This window comes from Bufo bufo, chromosome 3, assembly GCF_905171765.1.
Source record: "Bufo bufo chromosome 3, aBufBuf1.1, whole genome shotgun sequence".
In the NCBI taxonomy this organism is placed as follows: domain Eukaryota; kingdom Metazoa; phylum Chordata; class Amphibia; order Anura; family Bufonidae; genus Bufo; species Bufo bufo.
Window position 1 is genome coordinate 68124707 of NC_053391.1, and position 17676 is coordinate 68142382.

The 17676-nt window shown below is 40.0% G+C and overlaps 1 protein-coding gene across 1 annotated transcript in view; it reads left to right on the top strand.

Moving 5' to 3' along the window:
* Window positions 1–17676, top strand: part of ROBO2 (roundabout guidance receptor 2) — a 457929-nt gene that overhangs the window by 413330 nt on the left and 26923 nt on the right. The window contains 3 exon segments of the mRNA XM_040423235.1: window positions 6878–6920; window positions 9708–9835; window positions 14841–15122. Of these exon segments, the coding sequence (XP_040279169.1) occupies window positions 6878–6920; window positions 9708–9835; window positions 14841–15122 (453 nt within the window).

The following is a 17676-nucleotide window of genomic DNA, read 5'->3' on the forward strand; positions in this document are numbered from 1 at the left end:
TTGCACTGCGCTATATTTGCTTCAGGTGTCTGGAATCACACACACTGATTTTTTTTCATTTCCCTTTATAAGTGTTTGCTTTTGGCCGCAGTGTTATCTATTCACAACTGGCTTAGAACTCCCTCAGTTCAGTAATTTTACACTGGGTGAAATTACAATATACCAGTCTGGGCGTAGTGGAGTTCTCTGGTACCAGTGTGACAACAATACATTCCTCTGGTGGCAGTATGGGTGCGGGGTTAATTGCATCACCTCCAAACTTAGCATATCCTCAACGCTCAAGACTTTTTTTTCATAAGTCCTCTGAGCGTTGGTTAGACATACTGTCCGCCCTTGGAATGTTTTTTAGGTCTTATTCAACCCCCCCCCCCCCCACCTATTTTGGTGCATATCAATAAAAGTATAGTTTTATGCCCCTTTCTACACACCTCTTTTGCTTTCCGTGAATTTGGAACCGGTAGTCTGCAGATACACTGAAAGAGAAACTATAGAGGAAAACCTTTGGAAAAGGTCTAATAAAGACCAATAAAATAAATAAATGAATAAGTACGATATATATATATATATATACCCAGAAACAAAATGAGTAGCATGCAGTAATAAACAAATACCCCAAAGGTGTCTATAGCCTTTAAAAGGATATTCCGATGATAGACTTTTTTGACCTGTTATAATTTGGATCCCTATTAAGAATGAATCGGTTGTGAGGGAGATGCACAAACATAAATATCTTTCCACTGATAGCAATGGACACCTATGGGAAAACAAATACTGATAGACCTCTCTGATGTCTGTAGATTATAGAAGAAAGATGCTTTTCTAGTGAAATCAGTCCTGTAGACTCCCAACCGTACAAGGCTGTCATCAGAATGACTCTTTGAAGGATAGTCAACATTGAAATTGCTACTCAAAAATTATAATGTCATCAAAATGGCAACATCTTTATGTATTTAAAAATTAAAAATGTCTAAGCTGTGTGGAGTCCCGCCACCCAAGAGATTTTTAGTAATCGGTTTTTGGTAACCAGACTATAAGTTGGCTTTATCTATCGGAGTGCTGGCAATAATTGAGTGTTAATATGATCGCACGTATAGCAGAGCTTGTGAGATTCTTCAATGCTGAAAATGATAAATTCAGCTCTGCTACATCACATATATATATATATATATATATATATATATATATATATGTATATCCAAAAAACGGAACAGCACCTTCTGAGACAAATCGCAGGTGCAAGCTACCCGGCAATAATACAGCAAACAAAAAACAGTAGCAGCACACCACTCAGTGGTGTGCTGCTACTGTTTTTTGTTTGCTATATATATATATATATATATATATATATATATATATGTGTATATATTGTAGTATGATAAAAATAAAGAGTTTCCCTTTAGAAATGTGTGGTTTCTACATACATTTTATATAGTCATTTATAGGGTATCTTCCAGCAGTTTTGATAGTTTTGCTAAACTGCTGACAGAAATAGGCAGGGGCTGGGGAGAGCAGTACAAACATACGTTTTGTGGAGCTTTTATTATCAGGAGTATTGAGAATATGAACATTTATTCTGCCAAATTCTTCTCCTTATTAAAGGGGCCGCGCCATGATTGATGCAAAAAATAAAATCGGACATTATATACAGTTGGACAGAACAATCTTTTACTAACAAAGCCAGAACCTGCCCTGTACCTCACATAGATCCAAAAATGTCCCCATTTCCTGCTTTAATTGCACTGCTAGAGTTATTTCATGCTGGCAGCTGAAGTGGTGTGTCCTTTCTGCTTTATCTCTCTCCCTATCACAGCTCAGGGACATGTTCCTTCTTAGCAATTGTGTCCAGGGGCGTAGCTATAGGGGAAGCGACTGCTTTGGGGCCCACCCAGAATGAGGACTAAAATATTTTATTGTCAGATCCCCCTTAACAGTATCATAAAATTACATTATATACAGTGACAATGTAGAAAACGGACCGAGCGGCAACTGGACCTCACCTGAGAGCACGGTCTTGACAAGAGGAGGGGGTTGCAAAGAAGTTGCTTGGGGGAGGGGCCCATTTAAAAATTTGCTGTGGGGCCCAGGCGTTTCTAGTTACACCACTGAATGTGTCCTTTCTGCTGCAGTTCTCTCCCTATTACAGCTTAGAGGTGTGTCCTTTCTCAGGGGGTGGGCCATTTCTCCGTAGCTCTGTCCCTGTAACTGCCACAGCTTCAAACAGAACACGCGGCTGGTGGCAGTTGAAGATTTAAATTGAGCGTGTGTAACCAGCTGAGTGAGATGGACGGAGAAATAAGGAAAAGAATAAACAGCAGGTGGCGCTATACAGATAGATTTCAATAAATAACTCAGTGGCTATACTACATTTTTAAACTCATGCAATTACAAAAGTATTCAAATCCAGGTGCTAGTTTGAAAAATGTAAACTATTATTCACGGCACAAGCCCTTTAAGTGCACTGGAGGCCTCCCAGTGACCTCACCCTCAGCTGTGAGTTACAGAGCAGTGTGTGAGTGACCGTGAAGCCTCCAGTGCACTTCAGGAGCAGAACCTGGCAGAATAAATGTTCATATTCTCACTACTCCTGCTAATAACAGCTCCACAAAAGGTCTGCTTGTCCTGCTCTCCTCAGCCTCTACCTAGTGCTGTCAGCAGTTCATTATGATCAAAACTGATGACAGACTCCCTTCATTTATTCATGCACTATATGTACATTTATGTAATATATTTATATGCTGTATGTGCCTTATGAACAAGCATATGAGCTGCCGTGCAAGTCACTGCATAACTGCAATATCATTCATATGACCAAGAGATTTGTGTCCCTGCTACTATAGAACTGTAAGGGTTAATGAGGGTTAATCCGATTCAGTAGCAAAGAGACCCCCCCCCCCCCCGCATGCATTTCTCCCCCCTCCCCCAGAGATATAAATGAGCAGTACATAGGTGCAATGATATGTCAGAGGTGTAATCCCCAAAGACTGTGCAACGTCACGTTATGTTTCTGCAGATGTAGCAGAGCTGGATTTGGCTCAGTGATAAATCATAATACAACAAACACACCCTTATTACAGCCTATCATATCTCCATAGAAGGCTTCAATGTAGAGGTGGCCACTAATGTGTGACCCCCATCTACACTGGATGGGGGTTTCAGGTTCTGGACCCCACCTTTGAGATGAAGCTTATAGGAGAATACCTGGGATAAGAGAGCAGCGCGATAAGAGGAAGGCGCTGTCAGGCGTACTGTAATTACAATGAGATCTGACAGCCTTCGCCGGTATTGATTAACTACTGACTGGCTGCAATGTTTTGTTTCCAGCGCTCATTCATTCAGGAACTGTCTGGGATTCATGAATCTTATTTTTAATCTTCGTTTTATAGTTTATTACAGAAATGCCTTGCATTCTAATTAAGGGATGGTATCAGCATTCCTCTAATATTAGGAGCAGCGCTGACATGATGGCTCCAGATGTGCTCTGTATACCCTCCATATAGAGCCTACTCTTTGTGTAGTAGACCGAGCACCTGCATGGAAGCTCTACTGTGCTTTATGTATCACACATTGCTTTCATGTGTATCCCCCATTGTCTATTGTCCTAACGTGTAGCAAATTGTAAAGGTGAAGTCCGCTCACGATGGAGTCAGCCATTATCTTTATCTCTCTGGATTTGTCCAAGAATTCATGAAATGATCAGTTAAATGTAAGCAAGGAGCATAGAGGGCACTGCCCTGCCTCCGTGATGTCACCCCCGTATTAAATCAATGCACCATGAGGTAGCTCCATGGCAATGTGACTGCTAGATGAATCTAAAATACATCTCTAATATAAATTCAATATATATATATATATATATATATATATATATATATATTTCATTCCCATTTATATTGACAGTATGACTTTTCTTGAAGCATAGCCAGTCAGCAATGTTTGAAGTGAATGTCCACTTTTTGGCACCAATATATGCAGCTTTGTGCATTTGCTGAGATCCAAATCCCTTGTATAGACATGAAGTTAAAATAATGAAAATGGCACTACTTACAGTCACCACTAGGAGGAGCTCAAGGGCTTACTGTTTATACTGTTTTCCTATACAGTTCAAAGTCTAAACAGTATGCAGTAAGCTCATGAGCTCCCCTACTGGCGGCTGCAGGCATTTTTATATTCATTATTTACATATATGAAGGGTGTTTGGAGCTCTCTTGTCAGAAAACAAGGCCTAGGTGACTATAAAATAAAGTATATAAGACATAACATTGGAGGTGTTTAAAAAAAATAAGTACTTCCCGCAACAACTTTTATTCTCTGTAGAAGAATATTACCTGTAGTGAGGGTAATCTTGTTACCAGAGACTATATTTATGAGTTATCCCCTCCCTTCTGATCCTCAGCTGTGTCATGTGACTCTCACTTTCTAAATAACACAGTATCTTATGTGTGGACAGGAAGCCAGTTTCTCTATGTATTCCTATGGGAGCCTCAATGTCAGTCTCATAAGAATGAATGGAGAAGTAACTGACTTCCTGTCCTGTCTCAGTTGGAGATCAGAGAGTTGGTCACATGACACAGCTGAGACTCAGAGGGGAGGTTATAACTCACAAATACTGTCACTGCTAAGAAGATTACGTTGAATACAGTTTACCTCATGTACCTTTCTAACAGGTCAGAGAATAAAAAAAAAATGGTGGGGGCGCTACTTTAAATAATATAAAACTATTGTTGTGTGCACCATGCTTTGATTTCACGTTGTCATCTCTCCGGTTGCACTGTCATCACATAATGGTACCCACGCCAAGGAGCATTTATTAAACCAAGAGGAAGCAGAAACGGTGGCAGTGCCTCTAACACCAAATGCATCTTCTCACTTTTGAGTCGGATGCCTTGGGTGTACACTGCCGTTTCCATTTCTGTCGGTTTTCACAAATGTTTCTTATTGCATCCAGTAATCGCATGGTGTTATTCCACAACCCACAGTTAACAGATCAGAAAAATCAACACCTCCTACCCTGTAACAGATACAGCAGAGCTGGGCTTGTCACCTGGCCCAACTTATTGAGATACAGTATTAACATTAACAGTATTGTTTCCAAAATACTGCTAGTAAACCTTCTGTTGTAGTTTTAAAGTTATTTTTGGGGGCGGTTAATAAAAAAGAAAATGCTCTGTATGGTGTAAAATAATAAAAGAGGTGATGCTGATATCACCCACCATCACTCTTTTTCTGATGCTTCATGGTCCTGCCTTTCCATCACTCAGTCAATCACTTTGCTGCATGTTAAAGGGCATCAGTCAGCAGTTTTGTACCTATGACACAGGCTGACCTGTTACATGTGCTCTTGGCAGCTGAAGACATCTGTGTTGGTCCCATGTTCATATGTGCCCGCATTGGTGAGAAAAATGATGTTTTAATATATGCAAATGAGCCTCTAGGAGCAACGGGGGCGTTGTCATTACACCTAGAGGCTCTGCTCTCTCTGCAACTGCCGCGTCCTCTGTACTTTGATTGACAGGACCAGGAATGATGATGTTTTCACTGCTTGGTCCTGTCAATCAAAGAGCAGAGGCTGCGGCAGTTGCCTCTAGGTGTAATGACAACGCCCCCTTTTGCTTCTAGAGACTCATTTGCATATATTAAAACATCATTTATCTCAGCAATGTGGGAACATATGGACATGGGACCAACACAGATGTCTTCAGCTGCCAAACGCACATGTAACAGGTCAGTCGGTGTAATAGGTACAAATCTGCTGACAGATGCCCTAGAAGAAACAGGAAGTAGAGACTGACGAGGGCATCAGGAAGTGCTAGAATGGGAAAAGCAGTGGATTGGTAAGATGGGTATTATTTTACATCATATCAGTAAACTATATATATATATTTGGCCATAGGACGCTTGCATGGCCCTTGGTACATTCTGCTGCCGAAGAGCACTGCCTTACAGGCTACATTGGATTCTGTATGTATTGAGAGATACTTATCGTAGCAAATACATACAGAGTCCGATGGAGTACGCCAGTTTTTTGTTTGTTTTTACTGGAACTCAACAAAAGAAAACTCCACATGGATTCATTCACAAGAACGTATTTTGCTTCTGTGTCCATTCTGGTTTTTTTTGCGGCCCATATGCGGAACCATTCACTTCATTGGGGCCGCAAAAAAACGGAAATGACTCCATGTGCATTCTGTTTCTGTATGTCCAGTTCTACCGAAAAAATAGAACATGTCCTGTTATTGGTCGGCAGGATAGCACTGTTCCATTCTGCAAAATACGGAATGCACACGCGTATTTTTTTTACGGATCCTTGTTTTGCGGGCCTCAAAACACCTATGGTCGTGTGCATGAATCCTTGGTGTGAAACTGGAGGCATGTGGAGAACCTCTTTGACAGCCCTATGACAGTTGGTTACAAAATGGAGCGGTAATACGAGCGTGTGCATGACAAACTCTGGCAAACAACGGAGCCTCGAAGGATTCGGTGACGATTTCAGCTCTGCTACATCTGTATGTCATTTCTATTCATTCCGTTTGGTCACGTGCCAACGTGATTATGCTGAGCTTTGGAAAATGAGCCTTGCGGCCTGTATTTGCAAATTTTTTTTTCTTTTTTTATCCTTCCTGGCGGAGAGCGCATACAAGCCCATTTAGAAGAGAACTGCGAAATAAATGATCTTCCTTTGTGTCTGATGAAATCGCAGGCGTGCCTTTTTGACAAAGGAGAGACGCATTTTCTTCCGAGCGTCGTATATTTAATATAAGCCGGTTATTTGGTAATGGAGTAATTACCACTAGGATTGCACTCTGACGACCATTGTAATGATGAGCCTGGCATTAAACCTTAATTGACTTTGTTTTTCTTCTTGCTTTTTAATCCACAGTCACGTTTCAAAGAGGAGATGGAGGACTAATGAGTAACGGAAGGTAGGCCATGAAATTAAAAAGCAATCTTCTAATTGTGTACCTCTGTGTTCGTGTCCCGAGGCTACAATGCTCGGAGCCTCCAGATCAGCTATCTGGAATATTGCATCCCGACCCAATTGTCTCCAGTGCCTTTAGTGAACATTGCTGACCCCAGATGCCTTGGGTTCTATTCCCTGACATCTAGGGCAAAAAACAAAACATAAACTGAAATGAATAAGTGCAATAAGTGATGCCTTCATTTACCAGCAGAACGTTTATTGCATTAAGCGGACGTTGGCGAATGAAGTGACGGTGGTTTAAGGCCGACTATTGGCTCATTGTGAATCGCCTCGAGTGAACAATTAGACGTAATCGATCACAGAATAAATGATTCATGGATGATGGATAGGCTGTGGATTGCTAGGACTGAATTGTCCTACTTTGGTTACTCAATCGAAACTGATAAAAACTTGATAGTGCCGCCATATATCCTCATTTGCATTCCCTTTGCCAATATGGAGATTGCAATTAGACCCTGGTTGTAAGTTGCAATCTCTTATTTAATCAATATTTTAGCAAAAGGAGATTAGGCCTAATGAGAGCTCGTGGATGTTGCCAGAAGAGTGTCTTTTTCTTTATTGCCGTTGCCTTGGAAACAGGGTCTTCTCTTAGGGATTGAAAGGAAGCGTTTTATTGGAAAACCACAAGGATTATGAATGCTGCTTTGGATTTGCAGGAATGCACCATGCGTGGGATTTTATTTTCACCTAATGTGGTTGGAAACATGATAAATGTATGAGTCTAGGCGATATATATATATATATATATATATATATATATATATACACTGTATAGTATATACTACCTAAACTCATATATCTACCATTTTTCCAACCATATTAGGGAGTATGTTTATTTATTTATTTACTTATTTATTTATATTTAGTGGGGCGCACATAGATATTGAGGCTTTAAAGCAGGCATCCTCAAACTGCGGCCCTCCAGCTGTTGCAAAACTACAACTCCCAGCATGCCCGAACAGCCTACAGGTATCAGCCTACAGCAGGGCATTGTGGGAGTTGTAGTTTTACAACAGCTGGAGGGCCGCAGTTTGAGGGTGCCTGCTTTTAAGGGTCAAAAGGAATCACATCAGCAATCTTCATATTAAATATAAAAATATCTAAAAAAAAATATTGGCCTTACATTTTATTTGACATTTGAAGAAGATTGAGCCCAGAGTTGTTGCATTGCCTTCTACTGACTCTTTCTTGTGAAGTTCCATATAATACTGTCTGCCGGACAGTTTCCTCTATAACACCATGAGGCAGTAAGCTAAAGTATTGCATTCTATTCAGTTCCTGCCCATGTTGTGGAATGTGTGCAGCAAATTTTATGAGATTGGCAGTGCCAGCAAAGTTTATGAGATTACACTAATCTCATGTACACTTTGCAGATTATTGCAGATAATTGACCTGCTGTGCGGACTTCAAAATAGGTAGCATGTCAATTATGTTTGCAGTTTAAGCTGTGGATTTCACCCTTTTCCAGTGGAAGGGTGAGAAATGTGGCAAAACCGCATCAAATTGGCAATAAAATTTGCATTAGACATTGCAGATTTTGGTTCTGATATGCTGCGGAAACGCACATAAATCTCCATGGAAATTTGTGTGGACCTTATGTGTGTTCACCCGCATTCATGTGCAGGTGGCCTTAATGGTAAAATGCCCTAATGCTGTTCCTACAGAGTTGGACACATTTTGTAAATCTGCAAATTGGATATATCTGCACATGGCTGAAATTTCCTATTTCAAATCTCTTTGTGTTCCTTTAGATTGTGCTGCGGACACCATAAGATTTTTTAAAAATCTGCAGCAGGCTCATTTTTCCATTCTCAGATAAACCATGTGCAATAATATCTGCCATTTTGGTTGATTGGGTCTAAATAATAACAATACGTTATGGAAATTTTTTGATATTTGACCATGTAAAGGTCGGTAAAGTGACCATATAAAGGTTACTTTAAGCAGATGAGAAGTAAAATTTCTCTTTGAGAATAGATATCTCCGAAGAGGAGGAAAGATGGAAATATTAACTATACAAATATGACTTTCCACATTCCGGTTGTAACAGTTCTTGGCTTTAGAAGTGCTTCTTCTATAAGTTCATGTTACCTTCTAGCTCGTTCACTATGGAAGATGGTCTCTTTCCATATTCAAGGTTAACCCAGTCCATACCATTCGTCAGGTCCACTGAGATAGTTTTTTTAATGTGGTCATTTAAGAAATCAACTGAGGTCAAGTCACCAAAGACCATGAGGGAACCTTCATCACCTACAGATATCACCAGCACCAGAATGCATCGCATCTCCATGACAACACGAGATTTAATGAATGAACTCGAGGAGATGACATGCATTTTCCAGTAGTTTAATTCCAGCCTGCCTTGTCTTATACTACAAAGCTCAGGGAGAAAAAGGATCAGTTTCTGGATGACAGGCACATATTTGAAATGTGAAAGGTGAAGAAAAAAAAGTAGCTTAAAGTCCTGGAAATTACTGTTTCAGGAGAGTCACTGTGAGTGATTGCTCCCTTGAGGTGTTCATTTATCACATAGCCCTACGTAAGGTTCCTCCCTAGCTGATAACTTACTCCATTTCCCAGACAGTATATTTCATTCAGATGCATGGAGACACGACTGATGATTGGATGAAGTGATTTGCATTTGTTTTGTTTTTTGTATCCCTGGGGGACATTTTTACCGATACAGAATGCTGCTGATAAATAACGCCCTTTCTTGTTAACTCTACAGCCGCCCAGGACTTTTAAATCCAAGTGACCCTAATTATCCATGGCTTGCCGACTCCTGGCCAGCTTCTAGCATGCCCGTAAACAACAGCAACAATGGACCAAATGATCTGGTGAATTTTGGATGTGGAGGTCAGTACTTTCTGGTAATCAATGATGGTTTAAGAACTTTGTCATCAAATACTGAATATTTCAACTCTACTTCATTTACTTGGTTCTTTAATGAGCCAGACATGGTGAGGTCAAATGTTGTGGAGGTTAAGTTCAGATGCATCTCTAAGGTATATCAGTATGAGATGTTTTATTCAATATAAAGTTTGTCCAGCTTTTAGATATTAATTATCTATTCTCCTGTCTGAGACACCCAGTGATCAGCTGTTTTATGTTAGCTGCATGCGCCGGAAACTAAACAATTGAAGGAGCTGAAATAATGGCCATGCCAGGTTCACTTGTATGGGAGCTGAGCTGTAGTACCACACCACAGTCACTACGCAGTACCTCCTGCTTTCAGTTCCTTCTGAAAGGAACTGGTGCAGGCAGCTGCCAAATAGAGCCAATCATCAGGGATGCCAGGTGTCGGACCTCCACTTATGTGATATTGAAGGATCTGAAGGATAAGTCATCAATTTCTAAAAACTAGAATACCGCTTTAATGGAGTAGCCTGGTTTAGAAAATCAATTTTTATATACCAAATTGGGGAATTATGAGTTAATAAAGTTTCCCAATTAGGACCAGTGTCTGTTAGTTACGTAGCAATCTGCTAAAATAAATTCCACTCTCTGGAGGACCCAGAGCGTACTTGCATTTCTCAGACAGTGGCCACTGTGTAATCTTTCATTTCACCAGTGGAGGTGCTGAAAGGAAATTGAACACTTGCTACCAAGTTCCCCATATAATACAGGGATCAGCTTAATGTCAGGAATTAATGGGGGTTTTCGAGATTTTTATACTGATGACCTATCCTCTGGATAGGTCATGAGTATCTGATCGATGGGGTCCAATGGGGTCCGATCAGCTCTTTGAGAAGGTACTGGAACTCCTGTGAATACTGTGGCCTTCTCTCTGCTTTTTCTATGTCGAGTGATGAAACATGTATAGCGCTGTGCTTGGTGAGCAGAGAGAAGGCAGCAGCACTCATAGGAGAACAGCTGAAGGCCAGCGGTCCCGGGTGTCGGACCCCCACCTATCAGATTCTGATGATCTATCCTGAGGATAGGCCATCAATATAAAAACCCTTTTAAACAGATTGTGATCTAAAAACACTGATGCTCAACAGCCTCAGATTTAGACATAATGAGGTTTTCTTTTACCTGGAGCAAAGATTTAATACATTGCCCTAGATTTATATTTAAATACCCTGGCCAAGACAGAATGGCTTCTCGGTGCTCTTCTTTTACCCAGGACATTGCTTCATTAGCCCCTTTCCTTATATACGCCTCTGCCAATCACCCTTGTTTTTCGGAGTTGAGGTCATTGAGATGAGGGTCTCAGCTGACACACAAGGTGGAATATACATACAAGCTGAACTAGGGATATGGTAATAAAGGATTCAGCATGTTGGAATCCAACACACCCACCACTTTTGACGTTTGACATCACCATATCTTGTCGAAATCAGCTCTGACATCTGTTGTGAGGGAGCGCTTTGGAGACCCCATATACAATTTATCGTCGGCTGATCCCACCGTATTTATTTGTAGGAGATTTATGACATATCTAAATGTGCCCATTTCTGTCATGAGAAAACTCATCTCACTGGGTTAACCCCATCACCTACACCATAGCTATAGTTTAGCAAATGTAAATACTAGAGAGGTCTGTCATGTTGATAAAGACAGGTTCTCTATGTATAAGACATAGGGGGTTCAGTTTCCCCCCCCCTAATCTTTGTATGGTAGAAGAGAGGAAGATTTCATAATTAAAATGCCTTCTTTTCCTTGGATTAACCAAAGCCACTTTGTAGCCATCATTGAGCTGCTGTTCTCGGTTGTTCCAGCTTCAGTTACTGTAATCAATGGGAATTATTTCTGTAGCAGCTTGTGGTCCTGATCCGCCCTATACAAATCCTCCAGAAATCGAACGTCCCCTATTGATCGTCATTACAGAACGCGCCACAAGCTGATATTTCTATAGTTCTACATTTGTCTGTTGTCGTTTAGTCCTAAATCTAATTAAGAAAATACAGGATTAATACTGCAATCATGAAGCAAGTTTATAAGCGGGTTGACAGTATAATTTTCTGTATGTTTGGGGTTAATAAACCACAAATTCACCTCAATACAGGGAAAATCGCTATTAATAAGGTGGGGAACACTCAATTAGCAAATGCATTCTCATTTAGTATAATCATGGCTAATAAGCCTGGACTTGTTCCTTGGCTACAAAGAATGGAAAATTTATTTATTTAACTTAAAGGCTTTGGATACCTTCAGAGTAATTTATTTATGACTGCATTTTGCTCATTTTGGCCTAAATATTTTTTTTTTCAATTGGCCTTTATTAAAATTGTTTAGTTCTTTTTGAGATACAACAGTTAATAAAAAGGGTCTTCTCAGTTCTTTTAGCTGACGGCTCTTATCCCTGATCTCCTGATCTCATAAGCACTCATTTAAGCCATATTCTTATGAGTTTAGTAACCGTTTAGCTATAATGAGTGTTTATGAGGTCAGAAGATCAGAGCTAAGGCTTCACATGAGCCATCAGCTGACAGGGCTGAGAAGTAATATTCTAATTGAAAAATGAGTAAAATGCAGTCTTTAAAAAAAATTGTCATAAAGGTTTCCATAGCCTTTAAATATACTTAAAAAAATAATAAGTGTAATTTCTATATTGTTATATTGACGTGTATCCACATAAAATGTTAGTGGAGCAATAAGCCACTTTGCAGCTACAGGGCAAGGATTCTACATCATTACTGACTCCGTGAATACAGACTTAGAATATATTTAAAGTATTTTCAGCATCATTTTTGGTGTCTCTTTTGGTAAAATGACTGGAAAAAACAAAGCAAAACAAGCATAAAAACAAAGAGAAAACACCATGTGTGAATATAAGATTTATTTGAGATTACTGATCTTTTTTAATGACTCCAATATCTTTTCAGATACGGATAAACTATTAAAGTGGAGCATTCAATACCACTTTTTTAATTGTATATATATTAAAAAGTCATTTTCCATATGTTTTTAGGAACAAATGAACATTTGGAACGTAATTTAACAATTGTGGATTTCCAAGTTTGTGAGAGCTGTAGCTATAAATCTAAATTATACAACCCCTATGGGGACTTCCATCTATTAACTGGAACTAGAGTCTAACAGTCCTTTTACACGGCAGAGTCTCTGCCCATAAAGCTCGCCCAACAATATGCCAATAATAAGTCAATCGGCATAATTCATTTTATTTTCACTGTTCAATAATTCTAAGCAATGTATGGTCCAAAAAATGTTTGCTTTTTGGTGGCAAATGCCTGCCAGTGGGTATGCACACACACCATCTGAGACCTTCTTTATCTCTATTGTCTTCAGATCTGAAAAATGATTTGATGTCGTTTTAATAAATTTGCCTGAATCAAATCATTTAAAATTTGTTTTGACCTGAATTTTTGAAAAATTCGGTTTAAATGTGATTATTTTAGAATCCGTTTGCTCTTTTTTGTTTAAGGGTTCATGCACACAACCATGACTTTTGTCCGCATCTGGTCCACTTTATTGTGGCTCGGATGTGGACCCATTCACTTCAATGGGGCCGCAAAACATGCGGACAGCATGCTGTCCGTGCCCATATCTCCGTTCAGCCCTGGAAAAAAAATAGAACATGTCAAATTCTTGTCCGTTTTGCTGACAAGGGTAGGGCAATTCTACCTAGGGCAGAATGTTCCGTTCCACAAAATTTGCATGAGCTTTATGGTAATTCTCCATTTCTGGTTCATCATGCTTTCCCAGATTTACAATTCATACTGTAGGTCTTGAAAAGGACATAGTTATGGGGTGTACATAAAGTAGGCAGTAGTCGAACCTGGTGCCTAAGGGAGCCAAAAGGTCTCACTGCCATATAACAGGCAACATTATTATAAATAAATGCATGGTAGATGGGGGCCCTGTTATAGATTTAGACCTAGGAGCTTGGGAGCACTTTGGGAATTAGTTCACAGGCTCACAAACAGAAATAAAATTTCTGCTCACCTGGGTGCTAACTAAACAGAAGTTTTCCCTCACATAGGTACTTCGAAAAACACAGGGGGATCAGCCAGCAGTTCATGCAACTTCCAGGCACTGCATGACCATTTCATCCCTGTATCTACTCACAGTAATGATCCCAGCAGCTACACCTGGGTTTGCCTCAGGCTAGAAAAAAGTGTTGTACTGGAGTTGGGGAAGGAATGGCAGGTCCCTCTACCAACCTACACACCATTCCATAAAAATCCAGGCCCACAAAACTCTTTAAAGAAAAGTGCCAAAACTACCCAGATTTTTTGGATGCTTTTACCTCAAATAGCATTCTGGGTGATATATATATATATATATATATATATATATATATATATATATATATATATATATATACTGTATATTTGTCCTTTCTATTACATAGAAAATGTTCACCATATTTCATGGGCATTTACAAGTGTTAGCCTTCACTTTGTCCAGACCACACGCAGTATTGTATACAGTGATTAACGGACACCTTTAGCTACTCAGAGAGATTTACCGTGTCACTTCCAATCATGCACCAGATCCTCATTGTTTTTGCGTAGGGGTGGGGGGGATTCAAAGATTTGTGGATTCATTTTCTTGTTATTTGTCAATAGAGCAGACAGCTTGACATGAAATGAGGTATGGAGTCCGTCTTTTCCCCCTTCATGGTGAAATATTCTAAACTTCACCTTCTCACATGATGGTGTAAGGATGAAAGGATGGTTTAAAGCAGTGAAACGTGAAGGACAAGCACCATGCCTGTCACGAATGCTGATAGCCAGGCTACAGTTGTACATAATGCTTTCTTCATTGCCTCGTGCTTCCCTGTCTCAGCTGAAATACAAATGTACTAAATGAACATTTCATTATTTCTTTTTAATCCTAAACCATGATTACTGAGGATTCCTGAGCGTTCCAAATTTTCTTCCTTCTTATCTAGATGTACTGCCAGCAGCACCAGGCCAGGGAGACAAAACAGCGACCATGTTGTCAGATGGCGCCATTTACAGTAGCATAGACTTTACTACCAAATCCAGCTTTAACTGCCAAGGACAAATAACCCAGACCACGCCATACGCTACTACGCAGATATTGCACTCCAACAGCATTCATGAGCTGGCGGTGGACTTACCTGACCCACAGTGGAAATCTTCAGCTCAGCAGAAGTCTGAACTGACCGGATTAGGGTATTGTCTACCTGACCAAGGCAAAGGAAACAACGGTAAGTCGCAGTTGCCGTAAAGGAAGTTTCCCATTTAGCGCATGTTGGAATATTTCATATTATGGAAGCTAATTGACAATAGCTGTCACCTTCACTAATAAAGGACATAATGCATGCAGATTATTGTTCCACTTGCCCTTAAAGAGCATAACCTCTTTTTAAGGAAATACATTGCTTATAAATATTGGGATGTCCTCTTCTGTCACCTTGTATTTCAGCCACTATAATTATACGGCACCTGTCAGCAGATTTGTACCTATGACACTGGCTGACCTGTTGCATGTGTGCTTGGCAGCTGAAGGCATCTGTATTGGTCCCATGTTCTTATGTGCAAGAAAAAGGAAGTTTTGATATATGCAAATGAGCCGATAGGAGAAAGGGGGCGTTGACATTACTCCAGGAGGTTCTGCTCTCTCTGCAATGCTGCACCCTTTCTACTTTAATTGATAGGACCAGGTAATGTAAACATGATCAAGCCTTACTGACCCTGTTAAAGTGCAGAGGGCGCAGCATTTGCAGAGAGAGAGGAGCCTCTAGGTGTAATGGTAACGCCCCTGTTGCTCCTATAGGCTCATTTGCATATACTAAAACATCATTTTTCTCAGCAATGCGGGCACATATGAACATGGGACCATGTGTTTTTTTTATTTTTCAGAAACAACACCTATCTTGTTTATGGGCTTTGTCTGATATTGCAGTATTCACTTGAATGAGGATGAGGTGCAATACCAGTCACCACCCATGGACAAAAGTGGCACTGTTTCTGGAAAAGAAAGCCAGGGGCCTGGGAAAGCGTGTTGACAACCTGTATGGGAACAACTGTGATTGTACTCATTCTTGTTGACTGCAAGCTTTCCCAGGACAAGACGTACAGTATAAACTGAGAAGAATTTTCACGAGTTTGATAGAAGAAGACAACTCAATGGCTGGTGTTAAAAAGGGAGAAATGGTCTTTCAGTAACCCCTTCCCCCTCTCCCTCCCCCATTTCATACATTATCTGCTTTGGTTCCAAATTGCATGTGGCGCATGAGCTTACGCTTTGTACTAATCACATGATGCCACGGTGACCTCTGCCCTTTAACCCTTAGCCTTACTTTACATTCCTGACTATCGTGCTGAGGGATTGTCAAATAGAATGCCACACAACCAGTCACAGGATTTCAGCACCACCAGCTCACACAACAGCTCTGAAAGAAGCGGCAGCCTTTCAGGTTGGTGTTCATTGCGTGATACAGGACCTGTATCTCAAACGTGTGATGTGACGCTTATTGTATGCTCTAATATGTGCGTGTGGATGCCTAACTCAATCACTGCATGGGACAGTCTGGTCTGTGTCATCTAATGATACATTATGCATATGTTTGATTAATGATTGATATAGATTACACAATATATTCTTAGTACCCTACTACAACCATGTCTGCTTCTTCAAGCACTTATTCACCTTGTTCCAACTTCCCATAACGCTCTATGTTTTCACTTCTGTTTATGTCTAGGTGTGTATAGAAAGACCGACACATTGTATCAAGCTCCATTCATCACTTTTTATAAGACCCATCATGGTCCATTTTTTTACTTAGTCACCAAGGTCACTGTGTAAAGCAACCTCTTTCCATGGGCCCTGTTAGGGCATATGAGCATCACAGCTGGGGATGGTCCCCTCCTTTAGACCTCCCGTTACAAGCCAGAACCTAGATCCACTTTTAAACAATAATTCTCGCTTTGGCTGCCCCAGAAGCCCATGCATGACATGGAGAGCCATTCATTTGATAACATAGGATCTTCAAAAGGTTTCTGAAGCCAATAAGATCATCCCTAGGCTGGACTATCCTAACCAAATCAGGACTTTGTATCACATGTTTTAAAGGGCTCATAAACAACTTTTATGAGTAAAGCTGTTTAGTTGTCAAATAAAAGAGGAAACAACTTTCTAAAATGAATCTTATTTTTGATTTGCAACGTTCTCCAATTATTTGAGTGAAGCCAGTGATGTACACAATGGGTCTTTTCATTCTGGTTGCCATGGCTAAGTCAAGGGACATATCACGTTATCTACTAAAGACTAGGGAATACATTGTACTTACTTACACACATACACACACACACCCACACATATATACCTGACCCTGGATGTTGCCATGAAAACTAGAATGAAAAGTTCCATTGTTTACACTGCTGTTGGCATTGAAAGAACTGGAAAACGGTAACATGAAAACTACTTTTATGTTACAAAGGGACAATTAAATATTCTTTAATGACTGAATAGCTTAATGTATCTCCAAACAATGGTTAAAAATCATATATTGAAGTTATACTTCCAGATTATAATGAACTTTACAGTTTCCTGGATATCAGCAGGGGTGGAACTTTCCAAAAGGGAACACTCCCTTGAGGATATATGGGCTTAACTGGGTGGGTCACATTTAATGTATGTGGAATGGAGGATTTATGTTAGCTATATTTTTTTCTAAACTGAATACCGACTTTTGGTAAAATCATTAAAGGATATATGGATAAAGTTCCTTGAATACCAATTCCTTATTGTTATTTTTA